Below are 17,319 nucleotides of genomic sequence, written 5' to 3' on the forward strand. Positions count from 1 at the left end.
CTCTTTTATAAAATTTAATACTTCACATACGGTTGGTTTAGACTTTGATTTCCATTTTCTAATAATTGTTTATTTTTTGGCAGCCAACAGAATTAAACTTAATAAGGCCTTAATATGGCTTGGCAATTCAGATCATGTATCCTTAGTTACACCCATTTGCCCACCCAATATTTCTGTCAGAGTACTCTGCAGGGAATTTTTAAAGTCTGCCAACTCATTACACTCCCAAAACACATGTTCCAAGTTACCTCTATCTTTCCCATTACACCTCTAATGTTTGCTATCGACCTGAGAAAAAAATCTATGAAGTTTGCTTGGGGTATAAAAACACATATGCAAACACTTCTTAGCAAAGATCCTAAATCTCCTGGGCTTTGTTGCATACTTGGGAGCCATACATGTCACCTCCATTGATGTCTTGTAAATTACTTTTCCAGTTTCTCTTCCCAATCTTTTCTAACTTCCTCTGGTTGATTCTTATAGTTGTCATGCAACATTTTATACACTCCACAAATTATCCCTTTTTTAACAGCAGCTTCTATTCTAGATTTGACTAAAAACCTCACCAGAGCAGGTCTTTCATTTAAGATTCCTTTATTCCTTTCTCTTTGCTTATACTCTGATATCAATCCCTGGTTGGGAAGGCAATATCTAGCCTGCAGTCCAAACATCTTATTGGCCTCATCACACTCTTTTACCTTTCCCTCTATAGTTATTTGCTCCCAGTCCTTTGCCAGTTTTCTCTCACCCTCTTCCTTATTTTCTGTACCTCTACTTGCAGTCATCCCTATTGTCAAAATCTCCTTTCTCCATTCCTCTGTTAGCTTACTTTTTAAAATATTTTCTGCTATTTTATAAATATAATATTCTGTCTAGTTGTTATTATTCTCCTTAATTTCACCTGAAATTCCACCCTGCTTCATCATTGGAAGGCTGTGGGTTTTATTCCCACACCACATAGATCGATAGATGACAAAGCAGTGGTGCTGCACTGCTGAATATGTTGTGCTTCAGAAGAGATGCTAAACCAAGGCCCCCACCTGTTTGAGTTGGTGGTAGCTCTGGCAGACGTAAAAGATCTCACAACACCTATTGAAAAGAGCAGGGTTCCTTTATTTATATAGAAAAATAACTCTTATTTACAAAATATTCACATATTTACAAACATTCGTAACTGTGCAGATATACAGATATACAAATCTGTTTACACAATCATACTAAATTTTCATCCCTATTAGACCCCCACTCCTTTTTTCACAAATACCATCTGATTCTACTTAATATTGTTGCTAAAATCCATTTACCATTAAACATAATTTAATTTATTCTTTCATTCCATATAATCCATATAACATAAAATAACTTTTTATCTATTCTTTTAATAGATCCTTTCCTTCTATTCTTATATCCACATTTAATCATATCCATGTTTATTTTATCCAATTATTTTATATTTATCTTCAAAAAGATCTTCTTTACATATTTTTCCCCATAACTTTTTTATTATTTTACAATTCAAAAACATATGTTCAATAATTGTTTCTTCTTCTTCACAATATAAACATATTCTATCACTTTTCTTCTTATATAGCATATTTCATTTTAATGGTAATTTTCCAATTACCAGTCTCCACAAAAACTTGACACTCTACTTTCTGATTACATCACTTGCTTCATATTTTAGCTATCATTTTTTACATGTTAGATTTTCCAATGGTTTTACATAGAAATGTTTTATCATTACATTATTATACCATACTTTTCTATCTTTTTAATATCATCAATTTTTATTTTCTATGAAAATATTTTTTCTTGGTAAGATTTTATTTCTTCATTTATATACTCTTTTTCTCTTCTATTCTTCTTTACAATGCTCTAAAATGTATCATACTTATATTTATACAGTCTTACTACTAATCTCTCATCTTTTTCATTTATCCACTTTTTAACACTTTGTATAAATTTAATGCATCAGCAAATACCACTGGGTTAATTAACCTTTACCTCCTTCTTCTTTATTTACATACAAAACTCCTCTTTTATTGGGTTTATCTAGAACCCCAAATAAATGAAAAAATATCTGCAATAATTCCTTTTCAAATGCATGAGCAAAGTATGCTATTTTTCCTATCAGCAATGAATTTATCAAATAAGCCTTTTTTTCTGAAGGATAATGTACATGTTCTCCAGAAAAGACAAAATTGTTTTATTTCTTCTATTGTTTTTCCCCCACTGAATTGTGCTTACTTCTTTATTTCCAAATGTTATACCTGACACAGAAATATCATTCATTGCAAAATACATATTCCCAATCTTTGCTACATCACCTAAACCTTTACTTTTCTCTTTATTTAAAGTCATCCTTACCATCACCAGACACCTATTTATGCAAGTTATTACTTCTTTTATCCAAATTTTATTTTTTACAATTATAATGTCATTTGCATACGTTAATAGAACTGGAATTCTTAACCCTTCAAGTGTTATATACCCCGCCTCCTTCATTTTGTAATTTATTTCACATACTATCACATTCACAACTAATGCAAAGAGTACACAATTCATTAGATAGCCCCGTCTTAGACCACTCTTCATACGTACCTCTTGGCTTAACCAGCCATTTACAAGTATTTTTACTTTATTATTACTACGTTGACATACATAATTTCCTAATTTTCTCAAGTATATTCTTTCATTATTAAAAATAAGACTTCATGACCAATTGTGTCAAATGCTTTTTTTAGGTCTCCTATCTTGATTTTCACTTCTTTTATATTCGTAATATCATCCACAATGTCTCTGAATATTATTATTATTTCTTGTCACCCCTTCCCCATTATACTATATATACTATTTTCCCTAATATTTTCCATTTTAGTTTCAAATCTCTTTTGTATTATTTTCATTAAGATCTTATAATCATTATTATCCAAGTCTCCAGTGTTTTGTCTTCCATCTTCCTTCTTCCATATGAATGTAAGTACTTTACTACATCATTTTTTAAACATAATACCTTCATTTAATCATTCATTCAACATCTTTAAAAATATTTTTTATATACTTTTCATACCCTATTACATCTGGTCATGTGGTTGCATCTATATTTACTTGCCCTAGTAGTTTATCTAGCTTATTTAAAGAAATATAATTTTCCAACTCTTTATTCTCTTTTTCTGTTAACTTTTTACTTTCCATGTTTTTATTACTACCTCCTTTTTTCTTTAAACATTTCTTGTACAAATTGTACTACAATATTCATACTCTTTTCCTGAGTTCATTCTTTTACATTTTTTATTTCTCTCATTACACTATCACCTTCCTTTAAGTAACTTGATACTTCTCTTTTTCCTTGTACAAAATTTCTTGTATTTTTTCTTGACTTATTTCATATAATTCTTTTTCCTTGTCAAAGTACTTTCTATCATTATATTCTAAATCTTCCAGTGCATCATTATATGTTCTTTTATATTTTTCTTTCTGTACTTTTCTTATATTATACTGCCACTGTAAAAAAAATTTTTACATTTCCCTTAAATATTATCTACCATTCAGACCAACCATTATAAAATATTCTCATAGTAATATAATCTTTCCATAATTATATTACTAATCTCTTTCCTTATTAGTTCCATGCTTTCTCATTTACATTTTTTATTCATTTGCCTCCTTTACCTCTAGCCATACTGCATGATGATCAGAATTTCCTGTTTGAACTACCTTTCCTGCTCCTTTAAATAAACCTGATATTATAAAAAATCTATTTCAGATTTATACATATTCCTTTTGTAAGTCTATGATTTTCCCAAAGTTTTAATTTGCCACATCTTATAACTTCTAACATTTTTCTTATATTATTTCCTTTATTTTTACACTTGCCTCTTAAATCACAATTAAAGTCTCCTGTTATTATAACAGTCATTATTTAGTCTAAAATCTGATGAAATAAGCTTTCCTTTTCTTTACAATTAGTATAAACCTATAATGTTAAACTTCTGTATAATTGTTCTTTCCATTTTAAATCTACAATGGTTAATCTTCCCATTTTGCTAAAGCCGCATCTAAACTCTGTACTGTAATTCTACAGAATATGGCTATTCCAGAACATCTCTCATTTCCCAAATTCCAGATTATCTTTAATTCCCATAGTTTCTCTGTTTGTGATCGTTCTTCACTTTTTAACAACCTTCTAATAATACATATAAACCACATGTACTACACCACTCCAAAATTCTGATTCTTCTTACTACATTCTTAATACTATTCACATTAACAGAAAACACTCTAAAATTATCATTTTCCCTAGATTCATGGTTTCATAACTTCATAGCTAATTACTAGACTAACTTTCTTAATACGTCATTTTAAGTCTAACCAATTTCCTTCCCAAAGGTAAAAATCAAACACTGTACCCTGTGTCTATGAGTCAAACATCTAAACCGTTACACCAACTCCCAGTCATTAGCTGTCTATGATCTTTTTCACCCATTTACTTTTTTCTTTTGTACTTTTCTCTTTAAATTTTCTTTTGTCTTTTACTCTTTTACTAATAGATTTTATTTCTTTTACTACCTCCCAGTTTATGTTGTCTTCATCACTTATTTCAGAACCATCTTCTATGTCCTCTTTATTAATTTTTCTCATCTATTTTTTTTCTATTTCTACTACTTCCGAAATTTCTTCTCTTTGTTCATTTTCTTCTCTTTCTTTTTATTTTTATACTCTTATTTTCATTTTTGCAATCAATCCATAAATGTTTAATATTGTTAAATTTATAACACTGCAATTCACATTTTTTGTATCATGTCATATTTCTCCACAAATATAACATTTCTTTTGTCACAGTTACTTATCAAATGTCACTCTTTTCCACAAAAACATATTTGGGTTGTGCACATTATTTTAAAACATCCCTATTCCCTTCCATATTTATCATGCTTGGTATATGTATATTTTTTCTCTATTTTTAACGCAATATTACAACCCCTGCCACCAGTCCATAAACCACTTTTGTCATAAACCTTTGCAATGTCCAGTATTTGTTTACATAAAGTTTTCAAATGTCCTTTCAAGGCCTTTCTTTCTGCTTTTACCACATAAAGATCACATAGGTTACAGTCTTTCTTTTTTTCATATTCTCCAAGAAAGTTGTTACCGAAAAACAGTCTCAAATATAATATCACAAAATGTCTCTTTGTTAATAAGAATAAATACTCTTACTTCATGTGCTTTTACACCCATAGGAGCTATTAAATTGTCCCTCACTTCATACCTGTCTATTTCTTTGTCTTCTTTACTTTGAATCCTTAACACATATTTCCATATTTGTTTTTCTTCTCCCTTCTTTTCTGCTACTCCACTTTTGTCTTCTTTTACTTTCTCTGGATGTTTTCTTTTCCATTTCCCAACTATTGTTCAGGATTGTCTCTGCATCCTCCTTTTGTATTTTCCACAAAATCCCCCCACAAAACATCTCCTTCATTTTCTGGCTCACTTTGCACCACAATTTCTTTACGTAAATCATCCAACAACCCTCCTGACTGGACAGTTGTATTTATACAGCCATCATTTGCTGATTCATCTCCATCAAACAGGTTTCGATGAAACATTTCCTCAGAATCCTGAGCGCATTCTCTGGTATCAGTACTTGCCTTCTCCTTCACTTCTTTTACCAGTCTATCAACTCCTTATCTCTCCCTCTGCCTCCCTGTTTCTCCAGGCCATCTCTGCACCTGGAATGGAAACAGGAAGTGCTCCGCCAAAATGGGTCCCACTCGCAACAAAGAGAAGTAGGGGAGTTAAGTTCCTTGATGCCCTGGCCAAATTTCCTCTAGCAGTATAAATACTACCTCTGGTATTCCCTGAAAAGAGGTTACAATCCCAGTGGGTCTAACACAGTCAACAAGGAAAATAAATAAATAAAGCATCCCTTTCCATTTTTAATGATAACATTCTGCTTCTGTTATGTATAGGAGCCTCAACTGTGTAGCCTTAAACTATCCCTTCAAATCTCCCTTTCCATTTTGAATAATAACCTTCTACTTTTGTTATGTACAGGAGCCTTAACTGTGTAGCCTTAAACCATCCTTTCAAATCAGGTAATCCTAAACCACCTTGTTCTATTGGAAAGATCAACTTATCTTACTGTTGCCCTCTTCCCCTCCCTGATAAATTCCTTCAACTCTTTATTAACAATTGTCCACAACTTCTCTTCTGATTGACAAAATATGCCTGACCCATATATAAAATTAAAAGGATAAAAACATTTTCACTGTTTACATCTTGCTGTCCATATCCTTAAACAAGAGCTTCCAGTTTCTCAGTTTTTGTATTGATTTTTATTCATTCTCTTTTCACATATCCTTTGCTGCCATAAAAGAAGCCTTTTTAATCCATACTCCAAAATACTTCATCTTATCATATCCCTATAAATATGAGTATTGCTGAACCAATTTGTGAGTGGATACATAATTTACAGCTACAGCCTTTCTTCTATCTTCATTAATTTTAAATTCTAAAAACACCTGAAATTGTCTCAAAATTTCCACAACACTGAGATGCCCTTTTCTGGATATATTAGGTGCGAAATAATATCACCTGTAAATAAAGCCAACTCTTCTTGATTACCATACCAATTATATCCTTGCATTTCCGAGTCCCTTATTTTCTTAGCCAATGGCTCTAAATAAAAAGAAAATAACAAAGGGAAAAGAAGACACCCCTGCCTGGTTCCTCTGTTCAAACACAACTCATCAGAGAAGAACCCTCCCATTTTAATTCTTGCCTACATATATCCTCCTAATTAACCTAATTATTGTATCAGGGAATGCAAATACTTTCATTATCCTACTCATAAAATCCCAGCTTACTCTGTCAAGTGCTTTCTCTGCATCAAGACCCACCATCAACACTGCTATTTTCTTAGATTCTGCTTCTCTCTAGATCAGCATTGTTCTATTAGTGATGTCAAATGTTTGCCTCCTCTCCACAAAATGGTAAACATCTGAAATGTCAGGACCCGCAACAGTGAGGTCCGAAATACAGAAACTGAATGGCCAAAAGATTGAATGACTGGACTTTAGCAGATGTTATTTCTCAGAACATTACCCTTTTTCAGAGGTATGGCAATCTCTGCATTATTATATATTACTTTGGGGCATGTGGGGGGCTTGATGTGATGTCCCTGTAAAAAAGTAGTTCAAAAGAAGAGCAATTTTCAAAATTCACTCTTCTCCTGTGTTTTCAGTCTTTTTTTTTTTTGGCTTGTCAGCACTCACCATTTAGAGTGTCAGAATGTCAATAGGGAGTCCTACAAAACCACACTGGTCCATATAATTTTTGTAACACCTTTGCCATTCTTTTAGCTAGTACAGACATAAGCACTTTACGATCATAGTTTAAATTTAAAATAGGTCTGTATGAAGCTGGGTCTGATGAGTATTTACCATCCTTAGGTAATATAGCCACATTTCTTCCAAGATGTTGTTGTTTCCCTTCCTTTTAAAATACTGTTAAACAAAATCCTCCAGATCTTTATCACTTTCTTCCATCTTAACTTCCAAACTTCCACAGGAATACCATGTTTTCCTGGAGACTTTCCTAAAGCTTGATTAAACATTACCATTTTATGTCATCCCCTCCTGTCTTAACTGTTTGCTGTTAGCCTCATCTACCTCTTACCTTGGAATAATTAGGTTTTCCATAAATATTTTTATTTGTGCTCTTTACTGATTTCCACACTTATCTACTTTATAAAGATTTCATAAAATTTCCAAAATACATCTAAAACCTCTACAGGATCTCTGGTTATTATTCTTGTTACAGGCTCCCTAAGTTTGGCAACAACCATTTCTACTTTCTGCTGCCTAAGTCACTGCGCTAAAAGTTTTTGTGCTCTGGAGTTATCAGCAATCTTTCTATACTCTGCATATCATTAAGATATTCCCTTTAGCACTCTGCGTTTGTGATTCTTCTTGTTTTGTGAGATTCTCCTTAATTCCACTATACTTCAACCTTTGTTGGCCCCTCTACATAATTCCTATTACTTAATAATATATGTTTCTCTTTTATTTCTACCCTGATTTTAAACTCCACTTTCATTTTCTCCAATTCACTAGCTATAATTTCTGAAGATATTTCTATCTTCCCTAGTAACTCAATTTCACCTACCCATTCCTCAAATTCCTCTCTTTTTAACAGGCTAGTGAGAAAGAGCCAGTCTCTCATTTTTACTTAATTACGCTACATTTTAATTTTAGTTTTTACTGGTGCATGATCTGAAACAGTTATTGGATGTCTGTCAAAGTTTTCAATTTATAAATGTTCACGTGAAATATAATTTCTAACTAGTTTAGCCCGGTTATTGTACCTGGAGGAATAATATGTAAATTCTTCCTACTACTGAATTCATGTCCTCCATACCAAATATTTTCAAACATTTCTTCAGAAATCTACCCTATTTTGTTATATGTTTCTTTCTACATCCCCCTGACACACTTTCACTATTGCAAATGAAGTTCCAGTCCCCACCAATAAGTAATATTCCCTGCTGAAAGCTGATTATTTTTCACAAAATATTCTTAAGCTTCATAATAGCAGTTTTTGGTGGAATATAAATACATGCCAGCATAATCTTCCTCCCTTGCCAATAGCCCTTAACTCCCTCAAATCTACAATTATTGTCTCTTTTCCCTCTTCTATCACTATTGGAGCTCCTCTGGCAATTGGTAATTACTCCTCTTTTCATTTGTCCCTGATATTCTGCTAAATATCCATCCTGAAAGCCTTTATTTGTCAAATTCACATGCTAATTTCTTAACAAATGTGTTTCCTGCAGCACTGTTATTTGCACTCTGCATTTCTTAATATAATTCAATTGTCTTTCCTTTTTGTCTAGACTGGTAAGGCCACTTACATTCCAAGATAATATGGATAGTGTAGCCATTATGATAAAAAAATTGTTCTCGCCTATTATACGTGACAGCTTTTTTATGTGTACTTCCAACTTTTGTGTTACATGCACACACTAATGTTTGGCAGGTTGAGCTTTTGTACAAGTTGTTTCTTCTCATCTCCATTTGAAGCTATGTCACATTTTTCAAGATGTTTTTGTTTAAAAGAAAACCCTCAAAATTTTATTTTCAACATACCTCCATCCCCTAATAACAAACACACACAACACTAGAGATATCTTCAAAAAAATGAAGCTTAACTCTCCAGAAAAGAACAATTGCCACAAAACTGACAGTTGCACCCACAGGCATTATCTAAGCTAAAATTAAGGTTACCCATGCTAAAGTACATGCCACAGTCTGTGTTGCCACTTACACTGATTGTTGACTGTTCTTTCTCTTTCTCTCTCTCTCTATTCCTCTACCAGATGTGAAAAACAGTTTGTATTCTTTCAGAAAACATTAACTTTTAGTCCTAAGAAAAAGTACACTATCTTTAAATTAAAAACAATTCTACAGTGTTCTATTACATGCATTAAAGTATTAAGTCTGTTGGGGAGGCTGCTATCTCATATTCACTTCCCATACATTTACACTTTATTTTTCACTGACCTGTTTGCCATTTTACCATAAAACATTGCAAAGAATGCCAAGAACTTTCAAGATTAATTGCTTGCACATACATACAGCTTGTCTCTAAGGAAAATTACTCAGCAATAAATCTTTTTAAATTTCACTCAGAACAGAATGTACAGCTGCCTTCAGCTGCAGACTTTTTGACTGCAACTGAAGGTTTTCTGATTTAAAAAAAGCTAATATCTTTGCAGTTGAAAGAAACTTAGCATTTTCATGGTTTCATCATTTTGTATAACTTGCTTATAAAACCACTTGTTTACAGCTTAAACTGAAGGCATCAATCTTGACACTTACTCATGAAAATAAAATAAAATATTATTCCACATATAATACCATCAGTGCACATTTACACCCCACACCCACCACAAGGCCACAGCATATTAACATTAAATTTTCTTTGTCTAGCCTTTTTTCTCTTGCTATACTGTAACACCTACATTTCTTACAACTAAAAAGTACTTGTTTACTTTAATATCTTTAACATATACACATACAACAGTCATTGGAAAGATTCCCCTCAACATTTAAAATACCCCTGACTATACACTACACCAAAATCCTTTGCTATATATTACATTTATATTGTTAAATGCTTTATACAAATTAAGAGCATTATTTTACTTCCTTTTGGTGTCATTCTAAACATTAATGATACAAAGTGGGGTATATGTTTTAGAGTCCACTCACAAGTTTAACAATGTCCACAAAAGTCCCGTATTTTTCAGCTATTTTATCTTGCAAAGGTATATTTCACAAACTTGACTGATGTTTTATAGTCTCCCATTTTATTCACTAATGTTACTATTGCTGGTTTTCTTCCTGTTCATCTCCATCTTCTAATACCAGATTCTGGTCCAAATCCAAGGCACCCCTGATTCTTTTACTCAACTACAGTGCTTTTTTTCTGTCTTGCAAGTATTTTTCTTTGGAATACTGGGAAAGGTTTTATTAGCAAAGTATCTCTATGAACCTTAATGTCATAAGAATGAGAAGCAGAGTTCCCTTCGATTTATTGGCTCACTTTTCGTTGGACAGACTTTTTATTTCCTCTTTTGCCTGTTCTGCATCAAAAATGACTTTGATCCTCCAGGAAAAAATACTCTGAACACAGTTGGATACATCAGCTTAAATCTCAAACCTGCCTCTCAACATTCCTTGATTGCTGGGATAATTTTGCTTCTCTTCTGCCTTGTGTGCAATGAATACTCATTTTCTACAAACACTCTGCTGTCACCAGCTTTTAGTACTTTGTCCTTCTGCCACAGTTTTGTCAGGATCAACTCTTTCTACTGGTATACTTGCATCTTTAGTAATATATGACTTGACTGCTTTCTCATGGCCAGGTTTGTGGCATATACTCTATGTGCCCTTTCAGTTACCAAATTATGCTGTGAAACACCAGTCCAGTTTATCTGTGCTTTCATAAAATCCATACAGTCTGTTCCATTCAGTTCTCTAGTGAAGCACAAAATATTAGTTTTTCTCTGCATGCTCTGTCTGCTAACTATTTTTTGAAACAGCTCTTTTTGAGAAGCCTCATACTCAGCCACCTTTTTCTTCATTTCAGCCTCTTATTTTTGCAGTTTTAGAAGTTCATCTGAACAGTTAATTAAAGCTTCTTCTGTTTTCCCCAGCCTTGTGTTATTCGAGTTGACATATTCTTTCAGTGTTTCATTTATTTTAATCACCTCCGAGTACATTTGATTTATTTATTTTCCTCTAAATTACTGGAAATCATCTCTAGAGCCAAAGCTAAAGCTTGAACGGCTTTTTGATGACCAGCTGCACAGTCCTTCCTAGTCAGTGTTTTCTCTTTACCTTTTCTACTTGATTTTCTTTCAGGTTTTCCAAATTACTTCATTGCTGGCATCCAGACACTGTTCTTACTAGCCAGTAACTGAATTTTACCCATAAACAGTTTCAACCATACTTCTTTTTCTCAGTTTCTCTTTTCACACTGGGAGAGCTGAAGTAGTGCTGTTCATCAGTATGCAGCCATCTTGTAAGTCAGATCCCCACTTCTGATATTGTTATGAATATACAGCTAATTCCTTGTTAGTATTGATCCCTTTACCATGTGAATTCCTTCCCCAATTACTAGCCATCATGGTTATATTCTCATTAGTATTTCATTTGTGTGTGTGTATGCTTATAATGATGGTGGATTTGAGTCAGTGTTTTAGTTTAACCTATCATTTCTTTTATTTTATGTTTAATTTGCAGTCACTCTATTTTGTTGTCATCCTGACAGTAATGTGTCTAAATGTATATGTAAACCCATCCTCACTGATGAAAAGAGTGGTATTTAATTTTATTTCTGAAGTTTTATGCACATATTTAATACTACTTTGAAAAATCTGATGCTACTATCTTGAATGCCTGAACTTTTCTATTCTTCTTCTTCTTGAACATGGGTTCTACCCAGCTGAATTTTCCAAGTCATCAATAATAAGTAATCAAATAAATAAATTAAATTTAATGATGATCAAAAAGGCAGTACTAAGGTAAGAATATCACTGAACTCAAACATTATAAAGTAAAGCATAAGATGAGCAGCCATGACAGCACTTTTCTGTTTATAACCAGAATAATTGATTGTAACTCACTTGCATTGGCTTTATCTTCAAGACAGCTCATATCTAGCTAACTGTGTAATGTGTTAAAAATATTGTAAAGATTAGAGTAGTGGGAATTACTTTTCTACAGTTTCACTATGAAATTATCAACTGTATTTTCCCCCTGCAAGGTTTATATGCTACTATGGATACGTATGCATAAAATAAATCTGCAGTTACCTGTAAGGTCTTCATTTCCAAGCACAGACAGAGCTGGTTCATACCACTGAAAATGTAAGACAAAGACAGAATACGTAAGACTAGGATTTAAGAGCTATGCAGCCAAACAACAACACCGAATTGACAGCAAATCTGAACAAAGATCCTCTTCTTTTAGAAGTTCTGCTATGTGTTCACAAGGTGCATGACTGCTCTACTGAACATGCTTGGGACTCATACAGATGCTCTGAGCTTCTGTCCAAGGGGTGCATAACTAAGCAACATTGCACAGTGACATATGGGCTCAGTAAAAATCCAAACTGAGGCAGGCAGTGCTTATAAACAGCTAGCTAAACTTATTGCTACAAAAATCAGCACTGTATCAACTGTGCAACAAAAGATCTGTGCAATAAAACTCATACACAAAAATGCAGGGTGCAAGTGATTGGATGGTCATGTGCCACATTCTCCAATATTTATTTATTTATTTATACAAGATTTGCGTGTCACAATTTCCCAAGAACTGAAAACATATACTAACAGACCATTACATCTCAAAAATAAAGCAGTGCATGTATTAGTTATGCTTCACATGTTGTAAACCCCCTTTGTAGGAAGGCACAAAGTGCCGTAGAAAGCTATACAGAGATTCAGTATTTGCAGTTACAGTGCTATGGTGTCCACATATGTGAATACCCACCAGAGATATAAAACTGAAGGAAAGGGGAAGACAGGAAAGTAGGAAAAAGAGGAAAGCAGAGAGTCACAAAGAAGGGCAGCATATAGAAATGTGCAGGATGGAGGAGAGGCAAGGCAACATTTTTTTTATTTGTGGGGATAGATCTCCATTTTTTGCTTTATATAGAGGGAGGAAAAGAGGAAGTGTGAAAGAGAAGGTGAGATAAGAAAAGAGGTAGGACTGAGCCCAGGGCAGATATATACCCATTTACAGAGCAGCAAAGACAATGAATGGATGGATATGCAAATGCTAGGTTAGGACACATGAGATGAAAAGAAAAATACAGAGAAGACATATGAAGATTGGGATGGTTGAACAAGGTATGATCCATGAAAAAGAGGATGGGGGGTTACACATGGCTGGAAACAAAATGGAGTATGGACAGAAGTGTGTCATCTAATACCCTGACCAAGAGGGATATTACAGTGATCCATCTACAAGTGATGGATCAGGATGGATGATGACATGGGCTAAATCCTTTCCTGGTGCCTCAATAGTGCTATCTGCTCCAGAAGGTTCTCCATCTGGACCATATATTTGCCCACTGTTTTCTCCACTGTAGCTTCAAGGCCTTGCTCTAGCTACAGCTGGGCCATCTCTAGCAATGGTACTGGACTATCTGCTAGTTAGGTGCCAGGACCACCAGCAGTGATGCACTTCCAGCCTCACTATCGGCACACTCTTCAGTAGCTGCAGGCTTAGCATGGGCGAGATGTAATTGAGGTACCTGCTGTGCAAATCTATAAACCAGACCTGCAATGAGGAGACATAATGAGAAGTTTGTATAAGGGAACCTATCCTGACTATGGACTGAATATATTTAAAACATAGGTCAGTATTTCTGAGTACAACTAACTGTGGCTGGCCATAAGCATACCTTACCTCCCGAGGGAGGGGACATAATTACCCATCATGTTCCTCTCACAATTAAGGAGAAAGGGCACATCAAGGAATTGTGGTGACATAAGATAAGATGCCATTACAGTAGACATATGGTACAGTCCAACACATATGTCCCAATAGCTGTGTAACAGGCAGCAGGTAAGTGAGTGCTCCTAGCACATATGTTAACATAGTTAGACAGGAAATCGCTCAGTTACACATGGGAACACACCAGATAATGTGCAAACATTGTAAGATGGCATAGCATAAATGACCTCATAATAGATCTGTGCAGAATCTAACACTAAATATCTCTGATGTATTACATTAAGTACCACCACTACCTCTGCCTGACACAAAAGATCCACAAAGCAGTCCATACAGATTTCCTAAGATGATCTTGACAAACACCTTTCAGCAACAAGGACTGTCTATAGAATCATTTAGGGTGATTTTGCCTAACCTCCTTTTTCCCAGGTATGGAGATAATCATGTTCCTCGCATAATTAAGGTAAGATGTCATTACAATAGATATGTTATGGTCCCATACATATGTCCCGACATACCTCTCAACTGTACAGATTTTCGCATAATGTCCAGATTTTGGCCTCATATTTTTGGTCCATTTTTCATAAAATTGTCATTAAAGATTGACGTTAGAAATTAATGACAGACATTTGAGTTTTAGACTTCGTGTCCTTCAGAAAAATTCATGCTAATGCAAAACCTGTTCTTCTGTCAGCTTTCTAAGTTTGTAAGAGCAATAGTTAAAAAACGTCCCTATTTTTGGGCCTTTGTCCCACTTTTACTTATGGCTTTGTTCAGATTTCTTACTCTAAGAGGTTGACAGGTACATCTGCCTATAGCTGTGCAACAGGCAGCAGGTAAGTGTGTGCTCCTGGCACATATGTTAACATACTTAGACAGGAAATCACAGTTACATATGGGAACACACCAGGTAATGTGCAAACACTGTGAGATAGTATAGCATAAATGACCTCATAACAGATTACCACAACAATGTCTTCACTGTTTACCCCTACTGGTGATGCTTGCAGTCAGCACCTTGACATACCAGATATTAACATTTTTGAAAGCACCATCAGAGGGGACCAGGACATGCTCCCTGAAGCAACTGTGAAAGAGATGGAGCATAACCTTAATTTCCTTCATGCACCATGCAGCTCCAATAGGCATAAATGAAAACTGCCATTCTTCTGAATCCCCCTGAAAATGGTGTCACATTCATAATAAACAAACAAAAAAGCCTTTGAATCATGCTTGTTCAATAATTTCTGAATTTAAAACAGTACAACATGTAGTTGCAAAGTACCATAATGCGCATATGTGTACAGGTTTCCTGCATGGGGCTGTGGCCATGAGATGTCAGAAGTGAACACAGGCAGTAAGCTGCTCTTTAAATTGCAGATGTGTGGCAGCCAAATAAAATGATTCACAGACATTCACAAAGCCTGACCTAATTTGTCCATGTACTGCATAAACAGGTATAAAACTCTACTGCTTAGAGGTGTGCCACCATTTTGTATGCAAGGCCATGCAGACATGAGATAACATACTCAACGTCTAGGCAATTGGTTACAGAAAAAGCAGCATTTTCTGATTCTATGGGGAGCTCCATGGAGATACATAGTACTCTGACAGTATACCACAAGTTGATTTTGTTCACCTTCTAAGGATGCGAATCTTGCAAAGGAATTCACATAACAAATATGAGTATTTATGCCAGCATAGATAAACAATATGTAGATCACACTGGCAGCAAATCAGCCCATGATATTAGAAACCTGTTCCTGTACATACCTGTCACTACCTATGGTGGGTGAAGGTATGGCTTATCTAATATAAAAGCTGACTATGGTACTGAGTATGTAAGGCCTATGCCTAGATGCATGCATCATCCTTTGTACTATGGTGGGGTCATGTCACTGGCATGATTTCCCCCATAACGTTGGCAGAAAGGATGACTGCCTTACCCTATATATCCCAGTTGCTTCTCCTAACAATCTGCATGGGCCCCATGGGGTGTGCATATATTCCAATGAATGTCAAGTATACTTACTGTATGCATTCCCATAACTGTCCCTACATCTGTCATATGGTATATCCCCATAGCTGTCCTCGTGAATATAGTACAGTATGATTATGTTACTCCGTTGTCTGTAGCTATCATTCTAACTGTCTCACTGGTATGCAGCCTATTGTTCTGTGACATGTCCTCACAGGTGTTTGCATAGCTGAAAGTCATGGTGGAAGGCAAAAAATGACATCATGTTACAGGCGCATACAGGACACGTGAACAATGCCTGTTAGGGAGAGAGGGTGCTGACCAGTGTTTATGAGACAAGGAGTGGCAAACAGTGGTCCATTACATAAAAGCTGTGGGGGTGCAAATCAGACATTCCAGCAGTGTCACAAGTGTGTTACTGACATGTTATGCTATGCCAACACAAAGGCATGCTTCACTGCAGCTGAGAGGTTAGCCATGGGGAGCCCTCCTAGCAGCAGCAAGCTAATACAGCCAGAGAAAACGGTGGTGTTACTACAGGGTGACAATGGGCTGACAGAGCCAGAGAGGACCATGGTGTCACTGAGAAGGAAATGGTCTGATAGAGCCAGAGAAGATTGTGGTTTCCCTGCAGTGGGACAATGGTTTTTGGATCATCCCCTGGAGATCTGGAAACAGACATGATGATGATCCCACCCTCATGTGTTTTGGTGGATAATGCACCAGGTTAGTACTAAATACAGACTGTAGTTCAAGCACAGTGTCTGTTGCCTATGTTTTGTTACATCAAGTATCCAGCCACATGTGAATGGCAGCAGGTATAGGTTGGGACTGTGTGGTACATTTTGTAAGAACATTATCAGTATGCATGCTACAGGAGCACACCTTTTGCAATGGTACTCAAGCTCATTCCAGTGTGTCTTTTTTGTGTGTTCACAGGGCAAATCACTGCTACAATTGCACCTCTAGAGGTTGGGGTATGGCAACAAGTTGATACTGGTAGTCAAGCAGAAGCTGACGATGATAAGATACAGATACAGTACATGTGTACACTTACCATAAATGTAGATGTTTGAGTGTATTCACTGTTGCAGTCATTACATTTGGGTATTCTGCTGGCAGGTTGCCCTCAGTCAGCCTGATTAACAAAGTCTTGGGTCCTGCGTCGGTTGCTGTCCCTTCTTCCATGACGTCAGGTTGTCAGGGGTATAAAACATACAGCCGATGCCATTACATCAGTTTTTCTTGCCCCAGATGTCAGGTGCTCCCCAAATGGGGAGCAAATAAAAGTAAAAACACAAAAAATATACCTCC

The 17,319-nt window shown here is 35.3% G+C and overlaps 1 protein-coding gene across 2 annotated transcripts in view; it reads right to left on the minus strand.

Moving 5' to 3' along the window:
• LOC122812915 overlaps window positions 1-17,319 on the minus strand; it is a 739,345-nt gene that overhangs the window by 455,602 nt on the left and 266,424 nt on the right. For both annotated transcript variants that reach the window (XM_044084968.1, XM_044084969.1), the window contains exon 5: window positions 12,380-12,425. In XM_044084968.1, the coding sequence (XP_043940903.1) occupies window positions 12,380-12,425 (46 nt within the window). The remainder of the gene's footprint in view (window positions 1-12,379; window positions 12,426-17,319) is intronic.

This window comes from Protopterus annectens, chromosome 10.part0 (genome assembly GCF_019279795.1).
Source record: "Protopterus annectens isolate FY-2018-M chromosome 10.part0, PAN1.0, whole genome shotgun sequence".
Lineage (NCBI taxonomy): Eukaryota > Metazoa > Chordata > Ceratodontiformes > Protopteridae > Protopterus > Protopterus annectens.